The sequence below is a fragment of the Netta rufina genome, assembly GCF_964035555.1.
Source record: "Netta rufina genome assembly, chromosome: 2".
NCBI lineage: Eukaryota > Metazoa > Chordata > Aves > Anseriformes > Anatidae > Netta > Netta rufina.
In genome coordinates this window covers 68,507,096-68,533,613 of record NC_140124.1, presented here as the reverse complement: position 1 = coordinate 68,533,613, position 26,518 = coordinate 68,507,096, and the positions used below count along the sequence as shown (strand labels likewise).

Below are 26,518 nucleotides of genomic sequence, written 5' to 3'. Positions count from 1 at the left end.
CTTTGGTATTAACGTGTGCAAAGTAAATGCAAAAATCTACTGTGAAAGAAGCTACAAATACATAGTAATTTAGGAAACTCGCTCAGTCCTTCAAAGGAGGCAGAAGCGGAGGGCATCACAGATGCAAATAGCTGGTATCAATGGAGACCTTGGGCAACCTTAAATTTCAGTGTGAACTTCAATCCCATTGTAACTAGTTCTTACATCAGTTTTTGTGTGACAAGGAGAAAGCTGTGTAGGATGAGAATAGGAAAAAACTTATTCTCATTATATTTATACAGTAAATTTTACGGTGACTTTTTTTGTTGTTCCATAACACCTACTGTGAAGAGTCTAGGAACTAAGGAATGTAAAATGCAAAAGTTATTTCTATCAGCCTACATAACATTAGGTAGGGTTAATCAACACAACAACATAACTGCTCTCCCATGAAAAATAAAGAATTTACAGTTACTTCTTAAACAAGCCCTTACTCATATTTCATAGACAACACAAAACAATATACATATACAGTACAGAAGATCCTAAACTCAAGTTCTGTAATAAGAACACTTGGAGGCCTGTCAGGTTCTTACATGTACATGCAATAAAGCTCATTAAAAAAAAATACAGCAATTCACTGAAATACTTTTTTTTTAAACTTCAATGAAAGCATGAAACTACATAGACCATGACAGCTGACAAGTTATGAGCTGCTCTCATTTCTGTAAGCATGTTCTTTCACACACTTAGTAATTGTTACTCAACAATATGTAAACTTACACCTATGAAAATAAAAACCTGACAAATTTATGCTAAATCTACAGTATTCCTTTGTCTATAAAAATCACATTTTAAAGTACCTCACACCTGTAAAACAAAACCATTTTCTATAGTTAATGAAATAAAAACTCCAAACTTCCCTTAACATGTGCTCCAGTAAGTCAGTCTCGTACACAATCAAGGGTAAATTCTAAGGCAAATGATAGTGAACACTGTTCTCAAGAGAAAATACAAACAAAATTGCACTATAATAGAGGTGTGGACATGGCATGAATGGACACGGTTTAGTGAGTGAAGTCAGTAGCTCAGGTTGATGGTTGGACTTGATCTTGAAGGTATTTTCCACCTAGATGATTCCATGGTTCTACATAAACTGTTCTGCAACCTACATAGTATATATTAATTTTTACCAGAAACTTTGGGATTTCTAAAATTTATATTATCTATTTACAGAAAACAGATTCCATATGAATTATTATAACTTCATGCATGGATGATAGCTTTCACATAATTTGATTCCCTGAAGGTCAGTAAAGTTTAGCAACACACAGTTTACAGGTGACAAAACTGAGATTGAAATATAGTCACTGATGCTCAAATTCTAATTACCAAGTTCCGCCAACCTGGACATTGCAGCCAATGTTCTACTCCAGAGCTTTCCTTTCATTGGTTCAAAAACTGCCCCTCTTTTAAGCCTGATAGGTAACTTAACCCCACTGCAGAGAGCAACTTAATTTAGGGAGAAGAATGAATTGGAATAAAAAGACTTGATAAATGTTATGGGGAAAAAAAGATGCATCTGTCCCCTTGATTGGTCCAAAGTACACTGTTGCATCAAATCCTAAGTTGTAACCCTTCATTATATCTTACCATACAACTTTGGCTGCAACATGAAAATATCAGTGATAACCATAGCAGGCCATCTTTCTATTTCTTTATTTCAAGGTTCATCTGTTTGTCTAGTTCATACCTCCGTACCTAACTCATGACAATACATCATACAGCAGCTAGGAATTCAAAAATGAAAGCTATTACACTCACAATGAAGTCTCGTATACACACCTATTATTGTTGGCAAGTCACATGTTGAAGGGCTTTGCTGACACATCAGAAGTAGCTTGAGCACTAGGAACAGCATGGTTGTTAGTGCAGCTCTGCACTTGTGCCAACATAGCTATGTTATTCCCTGTCCTATTTTATAACACACCTAATATGTCATATGCTAGCCACCAAATTATTAAGCAAAATTTAAGGCACACTTTTGTCTGTGCTTTGATTACAAGCTCCTTGGTAGAGCAATTCATCCTAAAACATGCACAATGTTTGCCAGACATTGGATTAATTTCACAAATTAGTATTTTTAGCAGAAAGCAATACATCCTGTGATTTTTCAATTTTTGTACATTCTTCCTGATTACACAGTTCTATTGTCAAATTTACATTTCTTTAATTTGAATAAATCATCCATTCTGTATGAAAGAACACAAAATAAGATGCATCTAAGGGACCCAACAACAAAAAACACCGTAACTGTGTGAACAATGAACTGTAAAGCAATAAGTATTTTTAAAGTGCTATTGTTAAATACATAAAATGAAAGAGAAGGCAAATGATTCAATAATGAATTGAATAAGAAAGTAAGAGAACAGATATTACTAAATTCCAGCAATCTTTTAAATTTACAATGAAAAAGAAAGACTGGTAGTACACTGTATCCCTGTCATTAAATAAAGAAAATTGTGATTTGTACCATAATCATTTTAAATTCAAAGGACCACACAGAGACCGACACAGTAAATATCCCAAATACAGTAGCAGGTGCTGTTATTCTTTAGTCCAATACTGAAAATAAAAAATTTGATTTGAAGATATTAATTCAGAGGACCACCTTTCATTTCTCTCTACATCACTATGACATGGAAGTCCATAGGCCACTAAAAATTTAGTACTTCACCACAGAATAAGCAAATTACAGCTTGGTAGGCCACTGCTTCAGTCATGACTTTTCATTGTGTTCTCAGCCGCTTGGGGCCTAAAAACCCATTCTGCCCTTGTTCAGTGCTCAAATGCATTTTCTTACTTACAATCAATAACCAAACAGAACAACAGCTTAAGATTTCCATAAAAATTTCAATCATGACACGAAATACCAAGTTCCGTGATGATCTGATCAATAACTTAAAAACCCACAATATTTTTATTTAAAATGAAAAAGTGACAGCATATCATATTCTAAATCTTCCATCTTTAAAACTGCAATTTGGTCAACCAGTTGCTGATTAGGTTCCATTAAACGTGAATACAGTATTACATTTAAATTACCTCACCTAGACAATTAACAAAGACAGAGAACCACTAATCTCAAACCAGCCACATGGCCAATATTATTAAAATGCCCAAGTAAGTCTTCTAGTGTGTCACATTTGGGGTGCAGCTTCTCAGCAGTTTGCCAGGAGCTGCTGTCCTTCATTGACTGATAAAGCCATCTGACAATGGCCTATAACACCTTTTATGATGAATTCAAGTGCTCTGAAGAAAGGGCTCACGAAAATGTGCACTTCTAGCCATCTGCAAGCAGACAATATGCCTTCAGCTCCTTTGGTTTTAATAATGTTCCCTTTGGAAAGTGAATCAGTTGAAGACTGTTCCAATAAAAACGTTAAGTCATAGTCGTCATAGTCTAGACCATAAACCATTGTCTATACAGTTTGCGACAACGTCCTTGTTTTTCTTTCTTCCACACTTTTTTTCCAAACACCATGCAGCGAAGGCAGTTTGATTTTATCCATATTCTTACTGTAAACATTAAGAAATATACCAAGAACAACCAGCAAGCCTGACCACACATACCTAAAAGGGAGGGAAAGGAGGGAAAAAAATTACTATTAGCACTTTAGTTGTAGTGATTATATTTATCTAATTCATAAATATTGATACGTAAAGTTCAAACCCTAATGAGAGGAGGTTAAGAAAAACAGCAACAACATTTTAGTAGACTTGGAGAAAGAATTTGTTCGAGTCTTTATTTCTTCTGTCCTTCAACCCTTCGTTTTCCTGTCCAGGCTGGAGAGTTAAGGTGCATTGATAATTAAAACAAAATAAACAGTACCTGTTCTTTCTTGTAGGTAAGCAGCAGCTCTGAGGGGTTTTAGAATGTTTTTCTTTCCTACGTTTAGGAGAGCTACTCTCTCTATTACTGGTCCAAAACCACATTTTCACTCAATGCCTTATGTCTATACCTCCAAATGTTCATTTTTAATTTAGCTCTCCATTATTTTAAGTCTCAACATTCTTAGCTGGAATAAATTTCATTTGGGCATTTGACTAAGCTTTGTTCTGAAGTCTCAAATTTAGATAGCAATAAAATCAAACACTATTTTGTTTCAGATCAGAAATATTTAGGATCAATGAAATAACTGAGCTGCATGTCTCAGCATAAGGCCAAGTCTTCCTAGAGAAAGAACCCAAACAATTTATTAAGTCTCTTAAGCACTACATATTACCCAAGATTTTTCTTAAAAAGCAAGAACAAAAAATACCAATATGTGAAACAATTTGTCTTCCAGACCCTTAGAAAAATTGAAACTATTTTCTCTAGCATGATTAGCATCAACAAGGCAGTCAATATTCACAACAGATTGCCAACATTTGTAGAAGACAGAAGACAAAAACCATTAAAGCCTGAATGTAATTAATTACTGGTGTTGTATTTCCATGATCAACGTGATAATTTTTATAAAATAAATAAAATCTCATTTAAAACAATAAATACTCACTGGAATGTGAATGGTTTTGCAAAGAACAAAAAAGAAAGCACAATGGTCATTGCTTTTCTTCCTGTTGTTACTGCAGAGGAAAAGAGATGTTTACTTCTTTAATAATTCACTTACAATGTAAGAACATCAAACAATCTTTAATATTAGTAGATACCCTTATTATCCAGTTAAAGGTCTGGCTAAATGATTATCATCCTTGATGCAAACAAACCGTAGGCACATTCCTACAGTATGGAATTATGCTAGGACCACGTTATGTGAAACAAGCATGCTGTATCAGCTCCAGTCAGGTATCTGCAGTACCTGAAAGCAATGAACAATCCCTACAAATAACTTATTGTATAAACTAAAAGCAGTCATCTGTTACAGCAGGAAATAAAGTGGGATCAAATCCACGGGTATTTGGACACAACACATCTCTTGCCATTCCTACTTCACTTTGGGCTTTTTTTTTTTTTTTTTTTTTTTTTTTTTTAAAGTGGAATGGAACCAGCATTTTGTAATCCTGTAACTTTAGTTATTTAGCAGTGCAGAGAAATACAAGTTTGGCTAGAAACCTAAGAGACCAGGGACGCTAGACTTCAGTGGCTTAGTAGGCTTTCCTAGAATTATTAAAAGGCCTTCTTCTACACGTGATCTCATCACTAGCAAGAATCAAGGTAGTAAGAACTGAGGACAATTCTGTTACCAAAATTGAATTAAACTATTTGCTTGGGTTACTTTCAAATTAACTATAAATTTCAACAATTACTTGAACAATTTCAATGCTATTTGCTACGAAGAATAAAGTTCTGCTAGTAAATTGTATACTGGGAAACATACATAGTTTATCACTGAAACATGCAATCAGTAACTAAGTAAAAGTGTTATGAAAACATTGAAAAAAGTAACAAGCAGCCAGGTATACAAATTCATCTACAGAGAAGGGACCTGGGAAGGTGTTACATGACAGCACAGGTTTCTCATTTAATAAAGATCATAGTACAATTGTCTGGACCAGAAGAAAACCACGCCTTCTTTATTAACAGAAAATATTTTGCTTATTACGTACTTTTGCTATAACAGGTTAAAAAGACCTTGTTCGTATAACCATACCCACATGAGTATTAGTGTAACACCAAAACAAAAGGCAACAGTGACTACTGATGTATTTTCATGCCTTTTTTTTGGACAGTAAAGCAAGTTTTATTCTCCCCCAAATATCTTATCTGAAAAAGATGTTTAATACTGAAATAAACAGCCTTCACCATTGCTTTGTCTGCTCCAGTCTCAACCTCCTAATAACAATTTCTATACATTAAGAAATTTATGCACATCAAATGATTTTCTATTACATGAAAAATTAAAGTAGAATGAAAAAGAAAATTGAGTTTTAATTAGAAAACAGTTTACAGATGAATAATTTAAAAAATAGTAAAATTCAGTTTTTCTAATTACGATTATTTCTGTTCTTTCAAATCAGTTATTAATTAAAATATTTATGTAACCATTTCCTTCTAAATTAAGTGCCTTTTATTCTTTTTCCCAATTAAGTCTGATAATTTCTCATTCTGCTAATAGAAATACAATTTTCATTAAACTCCTTCACCCCATTCCCCCCAACAAGGAGAAGGGTTGATGGGGGGAGGGGGGGGGGGGGACAGTAATGAATGTGGTGTTCTTCCAAGGCACGATAAACATTTTCACATTGCTACAGGCAAGACAGAAAGGGATTGTCAAGGTCAGGCACAAGGAAATCTGGGAAGGGTCTTCTATTCCACAGCACTTAAGCAATTTTTAGCACAGGTAGTTTTTTTGTTTGTTTGTTTGTTTGTTTTTTTTTTGTTTTGTTTTGTTTTTTTAAGAGCTATTTCAATACATGAACCAACCCCTCATCTGAGCCAACTTCCAGCCAGTAGATCTCTCGAACTTTAAAACAAACATAAAACAGAAGTGCTGCAGAGGTAAGAATTAACAGGAAACCAGACCATGCAACTTTCATGTCCAGAAAACAACCGTCTGTATTCTCCTCTCTGCTAATGCAAATGAAGTAGACATTACCTGGCAGAAACCAGCTTTTGGGGGAAGAGGGAAGAGAGGAAAGTAGTTCCATGGCATCTTGCTACACCTCCCCACCCCAGTCCCTTGTGACTGATGTTTGTAGTTTAAAGAAAAGGTAACCTGAGGAGGGAATGAGCCTGATGTAACTGTTCTTGACAGACTACTGTAACTACTTACAAAACAGCTAGATAGGTAGTGACTTAGTTTTGGAAAGTTCACACAAGTGATGTTTTAAGGTTGGAAGCAACTGTTTTCTTCAGACAAACAATTCACTGTTCCACAGCAGTTACATATACTGAAGAGTAATAGTTTTAGGGATAGTCTGGAAACAGATGTACGGAGAGATGCTGAGAAATGATCAGATAGCTTAGACTTTCCTTTCAGTAACTGCTGCTAACATTAACAGCAGGGTCGTTTCTGCTTATCCTGACAACTGAGGATATTCTGACAGGTAAACACTTCTGATGACTATTTACAAACTCACAATGACACAAGCTAAAAGCATTTACTTGCTTGCAACACAGTTATGTCATTTTACTGTAGCTAGCTTTGCCACACTCATCACATACTAAAATTTGTCATAGCATCACAAATACTGATGCAAGCCACAGTAAACTAGTACAAACAATGTGTTGTACCTATCTTATCAGCAATTCCTTTGATTTAACTGTATTCTATACTGTTCGTTCCACTAAGGATCTTGCACAGACAAAGTTAATGACAAGCTCACTTCTTTGAAGCCATACAGTTGTCCTTCCACACAGAGTATGTTTAAATACTTTTCATTGTTTCTAAGGCACTTATATCAGCCAATGCATTGGTAAAGACGAAGTTTAACCGTATGATGTTACTTGCCAGTGCAGCATTGAGATTTGCTGTGCTCAGCACGCTCCTCAGATAGTCTTAGGTATTACAATTTCAGTCTCTAGAAGATTTTTCCAGATGACTGATTGCTCAACATGAAGGTTATATCCAGTTATAAATGGATTAAGAGTCAAGTCTGACCTAAAGACTGAAAATCTATAATGGTTGTGACTGCCTCTTGTTTCAAGTCCTCTTTTTCCTCAGTAAGCTGGCTACATACCTGCAGACTGTCAGCACAGAAAGGTCTGATTTGCATTCACTCACAAAAAACGATTATACTGTTAGATAAGAACACCACCTCACAAACTTTTAATTATATGCGAACTGTCACAAGAGCAGTTACGATAGCATTTAGTGACTTTTTTTAGCCTGTAGAGGATTCCAATAACTTTTGATGTAATTTATGGATTGATATTTTTCTACATTCATGTGGGGCTAGCAGATACACCAATAATAGGCAAAAAAACATTTTCAATATATCACTGATATTTTACATTCATACCTAGTTTTTTTCTGATATATACTATACTACACATTCAACAGAAAGCATGACTGCTTTTCAGTCATAGGACAATTACTTCTTAAGTCCAGAAAAGGAACTGCAAGGTAAGAAATTCTGCTTCTTTCATTAATAGGCTACTATTAATGATAGTACCTGCAATTTAGAGATAATTCAGCAGCTGTTACACAGTCCATGAGAAGTTTCTTTGGTTCATATCCTGACTTCAAAAACTAATACCCTTTATTGCATTCAGTTTAATAAGAAGAACCAAGGAGACATTCTCAAATTCTGACAAAAGTTGGAATTTGTTCCACTTTCGTTTATTTTGAACAGACTACGGAGTATACGTTTAACGTTGCTACTTCTTACAATGTAGCCCCAGTTTTCCACTGAAAATCTATGGACATCCAAAAACTTCAAGGGAGTCCTACACACTTTTTCTAGCAATACTATTTGTTGGTAAACTCCAGAAATTCTGTGCTTAGAAGTGATGACACTGCCTTCCATGCCTTACGCATTTCAAATAGTATTTATCTTTTCCTCGTATCTTGCTGTGTATTTCCATAGCAATTCCTCTGTTTAGAACAGTGCTGATTCTGTATTAAAACATACATGTAGCATAGGCTACATGCACAAGATTGCTTAATAGGCTCTTCAACATTGAAACTGTCACACAGAATGAACTGGGAAGTTCCCAAATATATACTACGAGAGAAGACCCAGACTAAATAAACCAAGACTGGTCAGCACAAAGAACAGAAAAAAGGCTAGAATATTATTCTCAGAAGCTGTCCTAAATAACAAGATTACTTCATGTTTTTATACCAAAAGCAGGAAAGATATCATTTGTTCATACCTGTTACAGCCAGAAGGGCACCAAAGATTTTAATCAAAGCTAGAACAAAGGATATGCCAAAATACCCAGTCAGGGAGAAAAGGAATGCATAACCGTAAGTCTGAACTGGATGCTGCAACAACAAAAAAAGCCTGTTAGGAAAATGTGAAAACAAACCCTGAGGTATTGCAAAATGACATAAAACTACAGACTTTAATCAACTGCTTGAGCTATAATAAGCTGCTCAACAATGCATTCATGCAAAGATCTTTATTTAATTTTAGTTAAATAATGGAAAAATAATTATGAAATTGAAATGAGTCTGGTCCTGTGATTTTGCCTTTTTTTTTTTTAAACATTATCCGATATATCTTATACATCAAAAACTGTAACAACTGCGTTAATGTATGAACTACAGAAAACAACCAAGTTACACAATGAAAACAACATTAGAGAGTTGGTGACATTTTTTCCAGACTATACAGAACAATGTTTTCCAACGAGGTTGTTTGTAGAAAAAAAGGAAATCTTTGCACCTACCTTTGAGCAAAACGTTACTGCAGGGCTTAATCCACTAGTGCATGTTAATCCGAATAAAATATACAGAAAACCTATTGAATAGGAATATAAAACCTAGAATAGTTTAAAAGAAAATAATTATCAGGTGATATTATAAAAAGCAGATAATTAAATACTTTTGAACATATGGCCCCATTAATATTTTTCAGTTTGAGTTAAATTTGAAGTGTTTGAAGATATTTTTGCTAGTTATTTCTTTAACAGCTGATGTACAGTGAGAAGTCAACAAGCATTCTTCCTACCCACAGCCACATAAGGTTTTTTTTTTTTTTTAAAAGCTAGACAGTTAATGTCCCGAGGTCAATTTTGACTGTTAAACCCTTCAAATCCAGGATTTCACAGCCTAAATAAAGCTTCAGACAACTATATAATTAGGTTGAACAATATGCGAAAGGTAGATAGATTTCTGCTATTTATCCTGCATGTTAAAGATACATTAAACATGCAAAGTGCAGCACTTAATCACCTTGAACTGCCAGAACGTGTCATGAAGCATCATCTGTGCCACTTCACCTACAGCGCACACCTGCATTACAGCTATGGGATACTGAATCTTCACATACGACTAGCTCTGGCCTAGCTCAGAATACATCTTTCTCAGCAAGGAAGTAAGCTCTTCATTTTGTCTGTACCCTAATAAAATTCCTGGCTCCATACAATGACAAGATAATCTTCATATGCACTCTTCTCATGTCAAGGCAACAACAGAAGCTGGAACTGCCCATCGATCTATACACCGGTGCAGTGGGAGGCATTCAGCTGTTTGCAGCTTTTTCTTGTGGGAAAAGGGACAGTAAGCAAAACTATTCCACATAATATTACTAGCTAGAACACAATGATTTATTACATTTCAAAGCACAGTGTCAGTTACAGACATACTTCTTATGGAAAAATTTTTTAATCAACTGTTTCCTTGTTGTAATATCTCTTATCTACAAAGATAAGCCTATTAACAACTGATAGCAACACCATGAGAAGACAGAACACGTAATACTGCTCCACAATAAAGGAGGATCGATATATGTTCCAAGAGCAGAACTGCTTTCAAGTTCACATAACAAAAAGTAAAGGTCTAGAGAAATCAGAGGCATTGTAAGGCTGGTAGCAATTGTCAGAAGACTGTTGGCAAGATTCAAATTGGGCAAGAAAGCCACTATGGATGTACTAATGGATTTCAGAGATTATGGCTGTAGAAGGCTACCCTGGGTCTGATAATGTTGACCTCGCTAAGAACCCTGACTCTGGCAGCAGTCAACAGTGGATAACGAGAAAAAGCACAAGCAAACAAACAAAAAGAACACAGCGATACCTTCCAGGTATATTCTTCTACTTCTCAGAAACCTGCAGGCCAAACTTCTTGAGCCAACCTAAATGATTTTCAGGCATAAATGAAGTTTGCTCCTAACCAGTTTTCTCTCCATTTATAAAGCTGTTCTCATAAGTGAGGAACTAGGTTGTCCTGTCACATCAGTCAAGTTAAACATCAAATACAACTTCAAGATTTGTTTTTATTTGTGGCATATTCAAATAATATTGGCTACAATGAAAGATTTGCTCATCTTGATTTGATTTTAGAGAAAAAGATGGCAAGTTCAAACATAAGTTTTACGTAAGTCATGGGATGTGAACAAATAATCCTTGTTTCAAAGAAGTATATAAAAATATTGAGCAATACTTTTTCAAAATCACGTATTTTACTGAATCAGGAACATCCAAAAGTCAAAGTTTTACTGATTTCAACAGAACAAGCTCCACAAGAGGCTGCCTCTCAAATGGTAGCACACTCTAGAATCAGAAGTCTATCAAGTAGGAAAAGCAACATGTTCATGTAACAGACATTCATCTATGCAAGAACTGTAAACAGTTTTTTGTTTTGTTTTTTAAAAGAGATCAAGTGCATGACCATACAGAAAACACTCTACTGCTTTCAGGCCTGTACAGAAAGAGTGTACAGAAAACACTCTACTGCTTTTCAGACTCTCCCCTCTATGTAAAAAAAAAATAAAAAAATAAAAAAAAAAAAAATGCTGCTAGAAATAATGTGTTTTTGTAGCTGCAATATACATTTGCAATTGCATACCCCCGAAAAGCAGCACCCCTGAAAGGTTAAAAACAGAACATAATGAAAAAACAGAAAACAAGAACAGAAGGAAAAAAAACAAAGAACGCAGCAAGAGTCACTACTCACATATGAAAGAGAAAAACAGAATGAGTTTCCTACTTTGTTGTTTGATGTGTTGCCTGTGATAGAACACGTTATTTTAAAATTGCAAAGGATTTCGAAGTCTGTATTAATTCAGGCTTTTAACAACCTCCCCCCCCACCCTGATAGAATTATCAGTATGACTACTTAAATACTTTCAAATTGCGTGTGACAGAACACTAATTTCAAATCTGGTATTTACCATTTCGGAATTAGAACCATTGTGCAACTTCATAGCTTTTTCCTGTACATTTCCTATAACTGCATCTGCGCAGAGGGCAAGGGATATTAGGATCACACCTAATATAAGGAAAGAAATAAACAAAAAACCTGTTGAGAGTATTTATCAGCAAAACAGAGCAGTGACAAAAAACACTCTACTTATCCTGAAAATTCTCAGGAATAGAATAGTAATAAATATCTGTATCATTCTGAACATCAGCAAAACTACTTCATTATGCTAATAAAAGTTTTAACAATCTATAAAGCAGTGTCCACTCCCATTCCTCCTGTGAGTTAAGTCTTGAACCACACTTGTCTCTAGGCTTGATGGGAATATCTGAACATTACTAGAAAGAAGCAAGCTGTAGTACTATGTAGTAGCAAGAGTGAAAGAGTGTCAATTGTACTTATTTATATTTGAATCAAGATAAATAACCAGATAACGTTTTTTTTTTTTTTTTTTTTTAGCAGTTAATCTATACCATTTTCCCTGGAAAAAGTAAAATAGAGGCGTTAGACGTAGTGATAACGCAAATGTGAAAGGTTCAGCAAAAACCTTTCATTACAGAAATAGTTTTTGTTTTTTTTCTTTTTAAAGAGAAAAGTACTGTTTAGGTATAAAATCCATAGTTTTAACATTAATGCACTTGGTCATAACAAAGTCACTACAGATTCAATAATGTAATCAGCTTTCCAATAGCAAAAATTAATAACTATTTATTGCAGTCACAATTCATTTTTCAACCTCAAAACTTTGATTTTCTCATGAACGTAACAACTGTTACATTTAACGTTGCAAGCTTAGGAAATTAATGATGCACACAGGTTGAAATACCACTTCTCTAAGAAGACTATATAAACCTGCAGCACAAAAAGTATCAGACACCAAAATCATGTTTATTGCCTGTCCTTGTCTTGGTCCCTGAAAAAAAGCTGAGTGTCAGAAAAATGATGAGTGGAAGACTTGGAAGAAGCACCATTTTATCTCCCTAATATTATACTCTTAAATTCAGGGGTCTCAAAATAGGTATTCTGATGGACCAAATGGCGGATAAGCTCCTGACAGAGAAGAAAAATCCCACTTCCTATAATTTTCAGAATTGAAAGACTTTTTTTTTTTTAAAAAAAAAAAAAGTAAGACCAGTGTACTTTAAGGTGGTATCTCCTTGGTAAACTTCTGGATATATGCAAGCTTCCAAACCAGCATTTTTAGTTTGGGAACCATTTCTTTTTCCATGCTAGACATATGCAAATATGCAACTGAAACAACATGGAAGACGGTGTGGACAATTCATTATTCCAGTTACCATGCACCAGAAAAAGCATGAGTGAACAGAAATGACATGACAACCAGAGTAGTATTGGTTATGCTAAAGACCACAGTTTAGAGATATTAACCACATGGATTCAGCTCCGATCCAAAAGGTATAGTAACTCCATCCAATCAATAGCTTTGCTGCAGATCACTTCCATACAGTGATCAAGCACATCTGTACTCTCATGCCGCTTCCAAGCGGTGCTTAATGGCCAAGGCATACCACAGGACAAATGCATGGGTTCAGTATTGGATTGATATGATAAAAGTTATCTGGAATCTGAAGGGCAAGTGCACATAGAAGGGAGACGTGGGGACAAGATACATGTTAATACTACACGTGGTTTTTGGGGCACAAAGGCAGAAATTGTTCCACTTGTGACAGCATTGCACCTGCCAAGAAGCAGCAGCAAAACAGGGATGAGCGTAGTAACATTGTGTAATATGGAAAGCATGAGTAAAAGAGATTGGAAGAACTGGTCCTAAGTTAGTTCTAGAAGAGATAAGACTGTAGATCACGCTTCAACAGTATTTGACCCTATAAATGGCATGCTTGAAGACATTACAATACTAACCCTAGGTATACATTCATAAACTACCGCACACTTAATGGCTTCCTCAGTAACACATTCTTGTACTTGCAATCCTCACCATGCAAGTCTGTTAAAAGATAAGTTGTTTAGAGCTTATCAGCCCCTTGAGATCTCTTCAATACTCCACCTTCTAGAGGTAGGTAACCAAGCAATAAACAACAGTGAAACTAAGGACAGAACACCTCAGTCTGCAAAAGGCTAGACTGCACCCACACATATAATCTAGGGCAGAGGAACCTGCACACAAGTAACGTTTTTCTCTTTGCTGAAGATAGTTAATTTCCATTTATGCCTGTAATGCCAGAACAGTGGAAGCTTCGATAGCACCAATGTTTCAAGATCACCTCCTTCTGCACACTATTCCTTTCTGGTTTCTCTTTTTTGAAGGTCCTCTATTTTTCATAACTATTTAGGATATCTACCACCACCTCTCCAATTAGAAATGCTAAGGGATGTTTTGAGCTCTTATTACCAACTTCATCTTGAAAAAAAAATAAAATAAAATACTTCTTCCTTAGTTACAAATAGGTACCTGTTCTGGCAGAAGACAGTTTCTCTTTTCTTTGCTGAACTCTTTCATATGCAAACAAAACCTGTGTAGATTCCTTTTTTGAGGTGAGGTTGGATTTCAATAGCAGGAAAAAGAAAAAAAAGACTTGTAAAATTCTTGAAGGCATGATATGGGCAAAACTGTTATGTCTGCTCATGATCCATTTTTAGTATTTGCATTGGACAGCAAGGACTGTGTGTTGTTTGACTTTTCAGCACAGCTTTGTTTTCTTAGAACTGTGATATGTAAAACGTTTTGTCTTCAACAAGCAAGTTGATAGAAGTTCTATGAAATTCTATGAAATCATGCTAGAATCATACTAGTCTGCATGGTGAAAGTTCTACGTAAGTGTGCATATATTACTAGAAGAAACTCAGAAATTTAGGGGGCTGTAAGTAGGCAGTACCAAACGTGCAATTTTAGAAAATAATCATTTTGAAGGTTATCATGTACTTTGCTACTTATGCTTTTAAAAGTTTTAATATCCTCAAATACTTTAATGCTCTTTTCTCTATGAGAATAGAACATAAATGTTTACCTCTCCATTCTTGGTTCTTATCTCGTGATTTACATTTAAAAGGGTAATTAGTCAAAAGAATGTCGTTTTGCAGAGTGAGCATGGCTTTTTTTTTTTTCCTGATCACTGGTTTTACACTTCATCAGATATGTATTGCTGCTACATTACTAAAAATCTGTACATTTCTTGAAGGAAGGGACCATCTAGTTCCTTAATTCATCCAGGAAAATGAAAAAGTTCAGCCTTTCCATTAGGAAACTTTTTTTTTTCCTGATTATATTAAGTGGCACAGAATAAAATAATAAGGGAACAGAGAAATGGAGAAAGTACCTCCCCAGAAGGTGCAGAGTGACAGAATTTTGAATCACCTTCCAAAGGGAAGATCCAGACTTTCGAATTCTAGGACTACATTCTAATTTCACAGAACTAACACCCCCCAAACGGTAGTGCTCTAAGCTTGAATATATACAAATTTGTTTGAAATGTACAGAATAAACTGATAATGAAAGTGATAATGAAAGACACTGTTTATTCTCTGAAGATATTTAAAGGTTTTTATCTTGCATTTTGGCTATATTTGTGGGCATCAGGATTTTGCTACATTTACTGTACTTTACCCTATCCCATGCAGTTTAAGAAGGAACTTTTCAAATCTTTTCAGATTAAGTCACAGCATATACTTAAAATAATTCATACTTTACAAAGAGAATATATCAACGTGAGTGAACTTAACTGGAATAGTCTAAAATAGGTGTAAAGATTACATGCCTATATATCAGAAAACACTAGAATGTAATAATATGCATACCATCTTCCTTCTATAATCAAAATACATACATTTTGCTCAAGCACCCATTTACACCACCAACACATTAATTTACAGCAAGTTATATACTTCACAGGATTATATTGAGAATTAATTTATGAGCAAGGCCAAAAAAAAAATAGAGCTTAGACAACATCACAAGTCCTTTCCATTTGATCATCAGGAACAATAAATGAAATAATATTCTGTGAAGACAAAGCTTTTTTTTTTTAAACCAGGAATTTATTCGTATTTTTAGGAACAAAACCTATAGAAGTGTGCCTCCGCTATTGAGAAATAAAGGTTTCACACTGAATGTTTCTCATAAAAGTTACTATAACTCATCCCAGAATTTCAAAGAAAGAACACACTAAAAGTTGATTATTCAAATGTTTTTTAAGGTTCAGTATTAATACAAACACTGACCAAGTACATAAAATGTCTTTTAGGAATAACCAGTTATCCTGTCATTTGAGATAGAAACTCAAGTTTTTGAATCCAAGGGGGTTAAAATATTTCTGATTTTATTCAGTATAGAAAAGTTAGAGTGTGTATAACTGTAAGAGATATAGTAAATCTAAATGAGATCATCAAAAAATACAAAGTGAATAGTTGTGGAATGGAAAAACAAAGTTTCAACTAGAACAGAGTCTTTTCAAGTTTTAAAATGGTCAGACTGTATTTTTTCATATTGACTTTTACATATCTACTGGGTAGTAAATATTTCTTAAGGACAAGCTTGTGTTGTTTCATCCTAAATGGCGGTATTTCCAGAAGTTTTAAGGAACTATAAACTAAGGCTTAGAATAAACGCCTCTACTGCCGCAGATACAGTTCTGCTAATTTACACAAAACCAAACCTGTGTTTTCAGTTTGATATGAGGCACTACACCAAGAACTCTTAGAACTTTTACAGAACACTTGCAGTAGAAAAAAAATGCATTTTAATAAACTGGAAAATATACCTTTACCTGTCAAATTGAAGTTTGGTGCAACTGTGCTGTCAGCTAAAGTAAACCATATTAATCCAAGACTCATACACAGGGCAGCAGACACATCTGCAATGTTATAACGTTTTCCTACAAAAGCAATAAAAACAACATGAGACTGTAATACTCTAACCATTTGGTGTTTATCCTGTCAGCAGCCTAGAAGGCAAAGGAAAAATGTCTATCTTTTACTTTAGCAGACGTCTTAATGGTCTGGCCTTTTGTGACTGGAATCAGTTTCTTCAGTAGCAGCAGTTTCTAACATGGAGGAGGATCTTAACAGATACTATCTGATTCTGGTAGTCAACTTTAATTTTACATCTAATGACAGAAAGCACATTCTCCCTGACAAATCTCTATCTCAGCAAGTTCAGGACAACTGTGATGTTACTCTTAAGTTTTCTCTTATGCAGGATACTTTGTCTTTTTTTTTTTTTTTGTTGGAGAGAAGACCTTCCTAAATGTTAATACATCATTTGGGAAATTTTAAAACCCTAAATTGTCTTTGGGTTTGTGAGAGAAAGGACGTAAAGAAAGGAGGTGGAGAAAGAAAGGGAAATAAAAAAGCAGGAGTATTGATGTCTTGTTTTAAAGAAGAAATTCCTCTTCTAGGAGCAATACTTTCAATATAAGCCTCTAAGTTATTTTTTTTTTAAACTGAAAAAATAAAAATCACAGTTTCTGAGAATAGACTACTATAAAATTTACAGCTTTGTGAAGTTTCATGGGAATACCAGTTCAAATGATACAAAAAGATTCAATATATGATAAATACTATATGCACATATGTAAGCTTGTAAAGTTATCAAGCCTAAATGTTCTTTTAGAAAAGAAAAAAGAAAAACATATATGCTGGCCCACAGTCCTATAGAATTAAGTTTTCTATTGCAACTAGGAGGGTGAGACAAACACACACATTCTTGATTTTGTTCTGTAATACATTCATATTCAGAGTTTTACTGACTTTCTTATTGTTTGGTACACAAAGACTCATTATAATATACCTTAACCTACAAACTCCAGACACTGAAGTTTATTCATGCATCTACAGTCTGGTGTTCTCCAGAACCCTTCTTCTGTTCTTCAGATACTAACTATAACTCTAGAATTAGCCAAGGCCAATTGAAGTCAGATACACTTCCATTTAAGCATACAAACTAGGAAAAAACAACAACAAGCTCTTAATAAAAATCAAACTTTTCAAACAAAAAGAGCAGTGAATTCCTTCATAAATTAATTGTGGCTAGATTTTTCCATTTCAGCATTGAAAATTGTTCATTTATGAAGTGCTTTTGTTCAGAAAACAAAGTTGTATTACTTGAAAATTAAGAAAGTCTACATAAAACTGAAGTTTTGCAAGTAACCCATAGCTTTTTTTGACCACATTTTCTGAGTAGATACTTTAGAAATTCACATTTTTCCTTCTATAGAAGAAATGCCACCTGCTCCTCCCTAGTCAAGAACCTCAGTGGGATTTAAAGTACAGGATTCCAAACTGTGTTGTCTCCCAAAAATAAGTAATCTAACAGCAAGACAAACACTTACCTTGTATAAAAACCCCGCCTACCATAACTGGAATAAGTTTACAGCACTTGAAGATGACTTGAGTAGGATAATTCAGATATCCTAAAGAGGTATTTGACAAACCCATTGTTCCCACTGTTAAAAATGCTATCATCATGTAGGTTTTGCCAGGAATTCTACAAAATATAAACATACAAGTCTGGGTATTACAGACACATCTAGAAGATATTTAGCTTGGAAAATTTAGGTAAAGGAATATGTTCCTAATACAACTTGATCATTTTTCTTACTGATTTTCACTCCATAAAAAAATAAAAACACATAATGGCTCGTTTCAAATTTCATTTCTTTCAATTACTGCTAATAAATAGTGTTTAAATGCAAAACAAAAAATTTAATAGCTCACAAAGTACTGAAAAAATAATGCTCTCCCAGAAAATTAAAGACTTACAGAGCAATCAAGACAAAGGCTTTAGGTTATTTATCAGAGGAAACGCAGAAGGTTGGTATACCTAGTCCTGCCACAGTCACTATGACGATTTTTTGTTAAAGTTTTCATGTGAACATTGACAGCTTTAGAATGAAGAAAGCAGAAAAAAAGGTACTACTGTTTTTTAAAACTCAACAGAAAGATAAGTCATTCAGATACCATAAACAGGACTCCTCAAACTTTTTCACATGTATTGTTTGCAGTTTGATGAAGTCATCACCTGACAACAAGTGATCCATCAGAAATTCTTACTGCACTATTTGTGATTTTTTTTTTTTTTTTAAGTTACTGCTGTGCATATGTTCAACTATTTTTTGTGTGTACTCAAAGCCAAATAAGATGTCATCTTGTGGTAACCGTGTCTTACCCATAACTCATTCTGTGATGCAGGCATACAAGAAAAATTTGTATAATAAAATTTAAGAGAGATTCAGCATAGCAATGAGGAAATAGATTTTTAATGTCTACAAAAATATTCCGATTACAGAAAACAAAACAGATAATACTAAAGTTCTACATTTCCAACATAACTTATGTACTATAAGCAATAGTTTTAATTTTAATTACCAAAATAGCTGCTAGTTACATAATGCCTAACAGGCAGCTTACACATTATCTGATGCATCTCCAAAAGACAGATAGCTTGAAATACTAGCTGTCATTGTCAAAAGTAATAACAAAAGATTCTCAAAGTTACATTGGAGAGGAATCTATTACCTAAAATCAATGTATGAGAAGTCAGCTGATGATAACTACAAGTAACCTAAACAGGTTACACTCAACTAGGAAATAAAGCATCAATGAATTTTAAAATGTGTGTACACCACGATGACTCATCTCCAAGCTTTCAGAATGCCTCAATATAGATTGCAAAGGCTGTATTAGGGCAGGAAACCACAGAATGGCCACACTGAATCAGAAGGAACTACACCGTATCTTTAGGATTCAAGACAGCAAGAATCCATTTGGTTGACTGCAGTGAAGACAGAATAATTTAATGGCAGAGTGACACATTCTTTCGAAAAATGTGAATGCCATGTGGAAGAAAGCAGAGCTTTGATACTCTCCAAGATGCATAGGAACCTGTTGGTTAGGAAGAGACAAAGTCTGAGGAAAAGACATTTGGGTGAGAGAGAGCTTCAAGTGCTGCGAATTGCACTTGGAGCTTTCTAGACATAATAAAAAGAAGCAGCACAAACAAGACTCACTCTATATGGACTACCTTAGAGACAAAACACACTCCACAGGCAGAACAAAGTGACAGGAAGGACAGTCAACAAGACTGTTTGCAGGTCTGAAGCCTAAGTGGGTGCTTATGAAATATTTTCTAACATCGTCTAGTAAGTAAAGATTTTTAATTTTTATATATTTTTTTTTTTTTACTACAGATCTGCTACCAATACCTTACAAAATTTACATTTGAACAACAGAAATTTACCATAAATATCAAAATATTTCCTTGTTGATGGATAGCGTGCAGATGTTTGGAAAAAACACATACCTTCTCCTTTTGTCCTGAATCAACTGCAATTCTATTAGTCCAAAAATGGAATAAAATCCAAATTGCACTAAAGTGAGGTACCAACCAAAAGGTTTAAAACCTTCCACGGAAAATATCAATTCCTATAAAAACAAAAACCCACCAATGTCACATGCATACACCAAAACATTAAAGTCAACACATTTTTCTTCATGTACATGCAAATCTAGCCTTTGCACCTGCCAGTTATTAACTAGAATTCAGCTGCCACATATTACTTGCAAAGTACTGAAGAAGACAATTTAGTTTCTTCAAAAGATGGGAGCATTTACTTCTGGTGTAAATCTACTGAAAATAATAAGTTGATTCATTAGAGGGGGGGAATACATTTGATCCATGAATATTTATCACAAAATATGGATGGTTTCCTGTCTGTTTTTCAGTTCATTTACTTACAGAAACACTTTTTGCTGGAATTTGTAAATAACTTACGATAAATTCAAGCTTTCTCTAAGAGACATATTTACTAGTAATTTTCATCTCTTATAAATGTGGACCTAAAATTGAGTGCCTAAATTAAATAGCATTTGTGAGTTTATAAATTTGTAGATTTAAGGATATTTAAAAGTGGAACAATTTGCTATGGAAAAATACATGCACTGCATAAAGCATTTATGTATGTGTGTCAGTTATAATTAGAGAGGGCAGAAGAACTATATAGTGAAAAAAAAAAAAGTTGCTTAGTATTTTCCTTTTAGAGATTCTGTTCTGCTTTCTGTTATAAACAAACTTATTCTTTGAAAGTAACTATTTTCCAGTAAAACTTCTTAAGCTGTTTTTGAGAACTACATGGGAAACGTGATTATTTGAAAATATTTTTTTAATCACTGCTTTATTGAGAAGACACATCTAAACTTCTAAAGAAAGGAACAGAAATGTAACTTATCTTGATAAGAGCAAAAGGTTGGCAGTAAAAGAAATTCTTATCTAAAACAACATAAAATCTAGTATTTGCCCAAAGATTATGCTTACACTTAACAAATCACCATAGTCTGTTTCAGCCCTGTACTAAATAAAATACAGAGAAAACAGACTAGTACTACTCTGCTACGCTCACAGAACTCAGATGAATATGGAGGTTTCAACACCAGTTGAGACTTGCATGTCTGTCTGTACCATTCTATTTTTTTTTTTTCAGAAGACTATGAAGTCACATATAAAAACATACATTAAAAACAATTTTGTATAGCTCAGTGTGCCTTAGACGCAGAGGTAAAAAAGCAAGTCAAAGTGAACCGAACCTCATAGCCACATTAACTGTGGTGAAGTGTTGTATTATATAATGGCTTACTGCTCTTACAATTCTGAAAGCTTCACAGTCAATATCTATTTTAGATGTCTACACGGACTAAGATAAATACTATGTTACTACTCCACTAAAACTTAAAGAAAAAGGAAAGTAGCATTAGACAAGTTATTAGACAAGTTCATAGCATTTACCTGTAAATATCCATAGATTAGATAAAACATAAAAACTCCAGAAACACAGATGAAAAATTGAGTAGGTTTGTTAAATTTGCTAAGATTGACACCAAGAACTACAACATCATCTACTGATTTGATATGAGGTGACATAGTTTGAGATTTGGAAGGTACACTGATGGAAATGTATTTTCTTGATGAAGTGAATTTCAGATCCATGACTCCTTGTTCGCTGCATTCGGTGATGCTGTTATCTTCTTTCTGTTCTTCTTTTTCCTTGTGTTCTCTGTCTGTAAGCTGAAAAGAAACGCTAGAATCAGACAAGACATAACATACAGTCTTCAAACAATAATAGTAAACAAATGCGGAATTGACATGGATAATACCAAGGGTTCAGAGTTTTGCTTGGTTAATTTTATTTGCAGGCTTTACTTATATTTTCTAATGTCCAAGACTAAGAGGCCTTTCAACACTTTTGAAAGCATTTTTGCTTGATGTTGAAAGTAGTATTCTCACACTTCACAGAAAAAAAGACAGCAACAGAAAATTAGCCTCAGTTCCCCAACAGCTCCAAACAGCCCTTTTATGCCAGCACTCACAGGGGTGACCACCTAGGAGATGAATGATGCCCAAGATCTAAGACCAGTGAAAATACTGGTGTGGAGCCACTGCAGTTCTGCCTAGTTTATTTCTACAGTGAAATATACTACACTAGCCCATGGCCAGTGAAAGTTTTCTGAAAGCTAGAGACTTGAGCCTTTGATTGGTTAGAAGTGTTGAAGTGAAAGAAATTACCCTCTCATTCTCACTATTCACTATTTCTCACACACTTCTGAGGAAGAGTTAAAGATGAAAACAAGGCTAAGAAGCCAGTCTCAGAAATTAATCTTGTTATCAGATAAGGTATACGGTATGGCAATCCCTTTAACATTAACTACATGTAGCCATTTCCATGTAAAATAAGAAACAAAATTAGGCGAGTCTGGAGAAGAAATTTAGCAGCTTACTAGACTGACAGGCAAATAATTCCTCTAGTTCAGTAGAGAGTATGACTTTTTAAACGTTTTTTCCTTTTCAGCCTCAAGACAAACACACTGGTCAGTCAGTAGTTCCAAGATTTTTAAGGATAGCTGAGAATGTAGTTCAGTCACCAGACAGAAATTATATTGGTCTTAACTACACAGCGGGTTGTGATCCCCAGCTCAAAAATACTTTTCATCATACATCTATGAAAATTACTCTTCCAGCCATCTTAAAATGGAAAATATGCTAGTATATGAAAACCAGATGCATGCATGCATCTTATGCATGTACTTATGCATGCAATAAGTACAGCAAATGCATTCTGCATAGACTTTGGTCATTTATTATTGCAGTGTAAAAAAAAAAAAAAAAAAAACAACAAAAACACAACAATGGATTAGTATAAAACTTACATTGTGGTTATGTTTCCCTTTCTTTGATATAACCTGCTACCATGTTGGAACAAGATTGCTATTAGAGTTCTGAAAGAATAGCTTGGGGACTATAATAACAATTTAGGGACTGTAATAACTATTTCTGTTTAAATTCAGAGCTCCTTAGATGAAAACCAGAAGTAAGAGGTAGAAAGTTTACCCTTGTGGATTGTTAGTTAATCACAAGATGAGGTTGCCGTAAAATGGAAAAAGGAAAAAGAAAAGGTTAAGTATGCGTTTTCAGCAGGGGCAGAAAAGTACCCCTGTCATCCTATAAGGCACTGGTCAGCCTTTGCATACAGTACCACACACACTTGTCCCTCGCAAAAACAAATTTAAAGAATGACTGCAGGCAAGGTTATCAGGATGAAGGAACAGATAGCCCAACTTCTGAACGGAATCAAGATCAAAGCTTAACTTGCCCAGCCTAGTGAAACCCTGATGCAAAGAGAACAGACTTGCTTTCAATAAAGTGATCATCACTAAAGAGGAAAAATAATTCTAATTTTAAGGGTGATGGCATGAGAGCAAATTGACATAAAATGATCATAAAACTTCACTAGAAATTCCTTTTGCATTCTAAAACTATCAGCATTCTAGAACAGACTAAGAATGAAAGATGAAACAATTGAATTGTTTATAAGATGTCTTTTATGAAAGTGATTATGTGGAGCTGTTAAGTTTGGATTTGATTACTGAGCAGGCCCTTTCAGTCCTGTGCTTACTGCATTCCTTCACCATGGCAAACAGAGCAAAGGTATCTGCAGAAGGCACTTGGCAATCCCTCATTACCAGAAGAGATGACTAAAGCAGGATACAAATTACTACTCCTGCTGAAAGAATTGTGAGCTAGGTTAGGACCAAACTTCAAGCCCAAGGAGCAAATCACTACCACGGAAAGGCAATATACCCATTGTTTACACTACAGTTGAACTTTTAGTTTCGTTACTGCCTGTTCAGATCTTTCTTGACCATTTGTTAATGACACATTTTCTCAGCAGGATCACAAACTGCAGAAATAATCTAAGTCTCATTTTTCACCTAAACTTCAACACAGAGAATGATGTATGTGTGGCACAGCGTATAGCCACGTGCTGTCATCTGTACTTCAAGTGTCCAGCAGCGGGATGACCTGTGCAACTCACAGTTTTGTACTCAAGCTTTCCACTTTGGCCACTACTTTAGACATTATTTGTATGATGCCTGAACGAGGAACAGAACATCACAGATCCAATGTAGAGGGAAGTCCAGACAGTAACAAGTGTACTTATTAGCACAGTTTTGAATTTGCAGCTGTTTATATGAAAATTATTTCCTCAGCAACAACACCAGCTTTTATGACCTGTTCATTTCATTTATTGAAGCTTACTGAATCCACCACTGAAGTAGTAACAAACAGCACTGTTAGCTCTAGTCATGCCCAAGGCCATCCATAGGATGATACAGAACAACTGTTTTGTTTGTATCATACTCTAAATGAAACAAACAAAACAGTACTGAAGAAACATTTCAAGGAACTGAAACTATTTAGCAACTGGACAAACACTAAGTGTACATAGCCACCTGAAACACTCTCCACCAAATAATTTCATTGACAACAGCACAGGAACTTTTCCAAAGTCCACCGTGACTTCTCAAACTGTTAGTTTTGCCACTATCTAAAATGTTATTTTGTTCTTACCAAAACCCCTCAAGCAAGTGATCCACTTGTTCAACAAACGCGCAACAAGAAGCTGTTTTATTAAGTGCCGAGTGGCATAGTGCCATCCTGCCTTGTGTGGAACAACACATTCCTCCCTCTTCCTGTGTAATAGTGTAAACAAAACAGTCTTTAGGCCAGCGATACATTCTGTTCCAATCTCTATTCATTTGGGAAAGAAAAAAAAAAAAAAAAAAAAGGAGAAATCGCATGCCATACTAGTTTTAACTTGGGTAATATGTAGTAATTATTACATGAAAAAAAAACGAAAACAAGCAAGTAACTAGAAAAGCAAAACGTCTTTGGCCTCCCAAAAGTTCATGACTTGTAACCATCACAGAATAAACACTACGACGGAGCTGGGGAGTTTTTATTTAACCTCAGCGAGCACCCTTTCAGAGCAGCACTTCAGCAGACGCCAACAGCTCAGTTCTCTGTCAGAAACACCCTGCCCACACCGCACCCCGAGGCCAGGCCAACAGGGGCTCCCCCCGAACAGCCTCACGCTCCCCGGGTGCAGCCAGGCCCGGAGCTCCCGAGCACAGCCGCGGCGGGGCCCCACGCCCCGGCCCCGGCCCCGGCCCCGGCCCCGGCCCCTTCCCCCCGCCGGGCCCGGCCCGCTCCGCGCTCCTCACCGCCGCGCCCATGGCCGCCTTCCGCCCCTCTCCCGGCCCCACCCGGTACCTGCCGGAGCAGGGAAGAGGCCAAAAGGGAGGGAGGCGCGACGGCACCCACCGCCCTCTTCTCGTTCCCGTTCTGCTTCCTCCTCCTCCTCTTCCTCCTCCGCCTCCGCGCTTCTCCCTCCCTCCCTCAGCGGAGAAAATGGCGGCGGCGGGGCGCGAGCGTCGAGCGCATCGATGCGCGCTCGGCTCTCCGCTCGTCCTCCTGGGGCGGTGGCCGGCGACTCCCGCCTGGCCCCTCAGGGGCTGGGGGTGGAAGGGGGGAACAGCGCGGGTGTGCTGGCCGGGCGCTGCTCGGCTGCTCAACGAAAGTCATTAAGTCACCGATGAAACTGCCCCCCTAAAAGCCGCCAAAATGCGTTTTGCTCCGCAGGGGGGGGACCTTCTCGTCGTCCTCCCCTGGGAGACCGCAGGAGGAAAATAATAAAAATGTGTAATAGTGACACATGGAAAGGCAAATCAGGGCAGTAACTGCAAAGCACACGGATAATGTAACGTAGGGAACGTGACATCAGGTAAAAAGCTTGTGAGAAAGGTAGCTGAAGGCGATTTTGTGCAAATACATAAACTATATAACTTCAGAACACATAAAGTCTAGTGATGAATCATCCTGGACTATAAAATGGAAATGCTGCACTCCTAGAAGCAATGTGCAAAATATTTAACATTGTACATAAATATTTATCTATTGTCGTGTAGCATTTGGGAAACTCAAGGCTTTATGTCTGTAATGTTTTAAAAGTTTTCCTTCAATTTTATTTATTTATTTATTTATTGAAGCTAGCATAGTAAATCAGTATGTATGACGGATAATAGTGACAAATACATCAGCCTTTGAATTTTTTAGCACATTTATTAGTTCACAGACATGAAATAGAAAGTGTAGGTTTCAAATTGACTCTATATGACAACCCTCCATCTCCCCCCCCCCCCCCCCCCAATCTTCCCAAACCTTTCAGCAAAATAGTTGTTTTTGAAGAAATGAATCAGTGATTTTCTTAAGGAAAATAAGCCATCATCTTCAGAGGTTCCAGTGCTTCTTGGTTTGTGCTTCCTTTACGTGGACTGAGGGATTTCACATTTGCCAGACAGTGGTGCTTTCTGTGTTTGCACATGGTCAGGTGGGATTTTCTAGTTTAAGTAGATTCTAGATT

At 35.8% G+C, this 26,518-nt stretch overlaps 1 protein-coding gene across 2 annotated transcripts; it reads right to left on the bottom strand.

Moving 5' to 3' along the window:
- Positions 1-655: 655 nt before the first annotated feature.
- SLC35B3 (solute carrier family 35 member B3) lies at positions 656-25,508 on the bottom strand. Of its 2 annotated transcripts, none has more exons than XM_084283211.1 (10): positions 25,369-25,508; positions 21,547-21,825; positions 20,068-20,189; positions 18,098-18,252; positions 16,535-16,642; positions 11,764-11,861; positions 9,320-9,412; positions 8,801-8,912; positions 4,539-4,608; positions 656-3,612 (listed from the first exon to the last, which is right to left on the bottom strand). In XM_084283211.1, the coding sequence occupies exons 2-10, from the start codon at positions 21,745-21,747 to the stop codon at positions 3,462-3,464; spliced, it is 1,110 nt and encodes a 369-aa protein (XP_084139337.1). In that variant the 5' UTR covers positions 21,748-21,825; positions 25,369-25,508; the 3' UTR covers positions 656-3,461. The 2 variants fall into 2 exon arrangements, with proteins under 2 accessions (XP_084139337.1, XP_084139338.1); XM_084283212.1 differs by having other exon boundaries at positions 25,420-25,472.
- Positions 25,509-26,518: the final 1,010 nt, after the last annotated feature.

Bases quoted from the DNA above. Each gene is read 5' to 3' on its own strand.
- SLC35B3 (XM_084283211.1), bottom strand. From the start codon at position 21,747: ATGGATCTGAAATTCACTTCATCAAGAAAATACATTTCCATCAGTGTA. The intron at 11,862-16,534 runs GTAAAGGTATAT...TCCTTATATTAG, and splicing joins ACCAAACTTCAATTTGACAG to GTGTGATCCTAATATCCCTT. The intron at 3,613-4,538 runs GTGAGTATTTAT...CCTCCCTTTTAG, and splicing joins GCAAAACCATTCACATTCCA to GTATGTGTGGTCAGGCTTGC.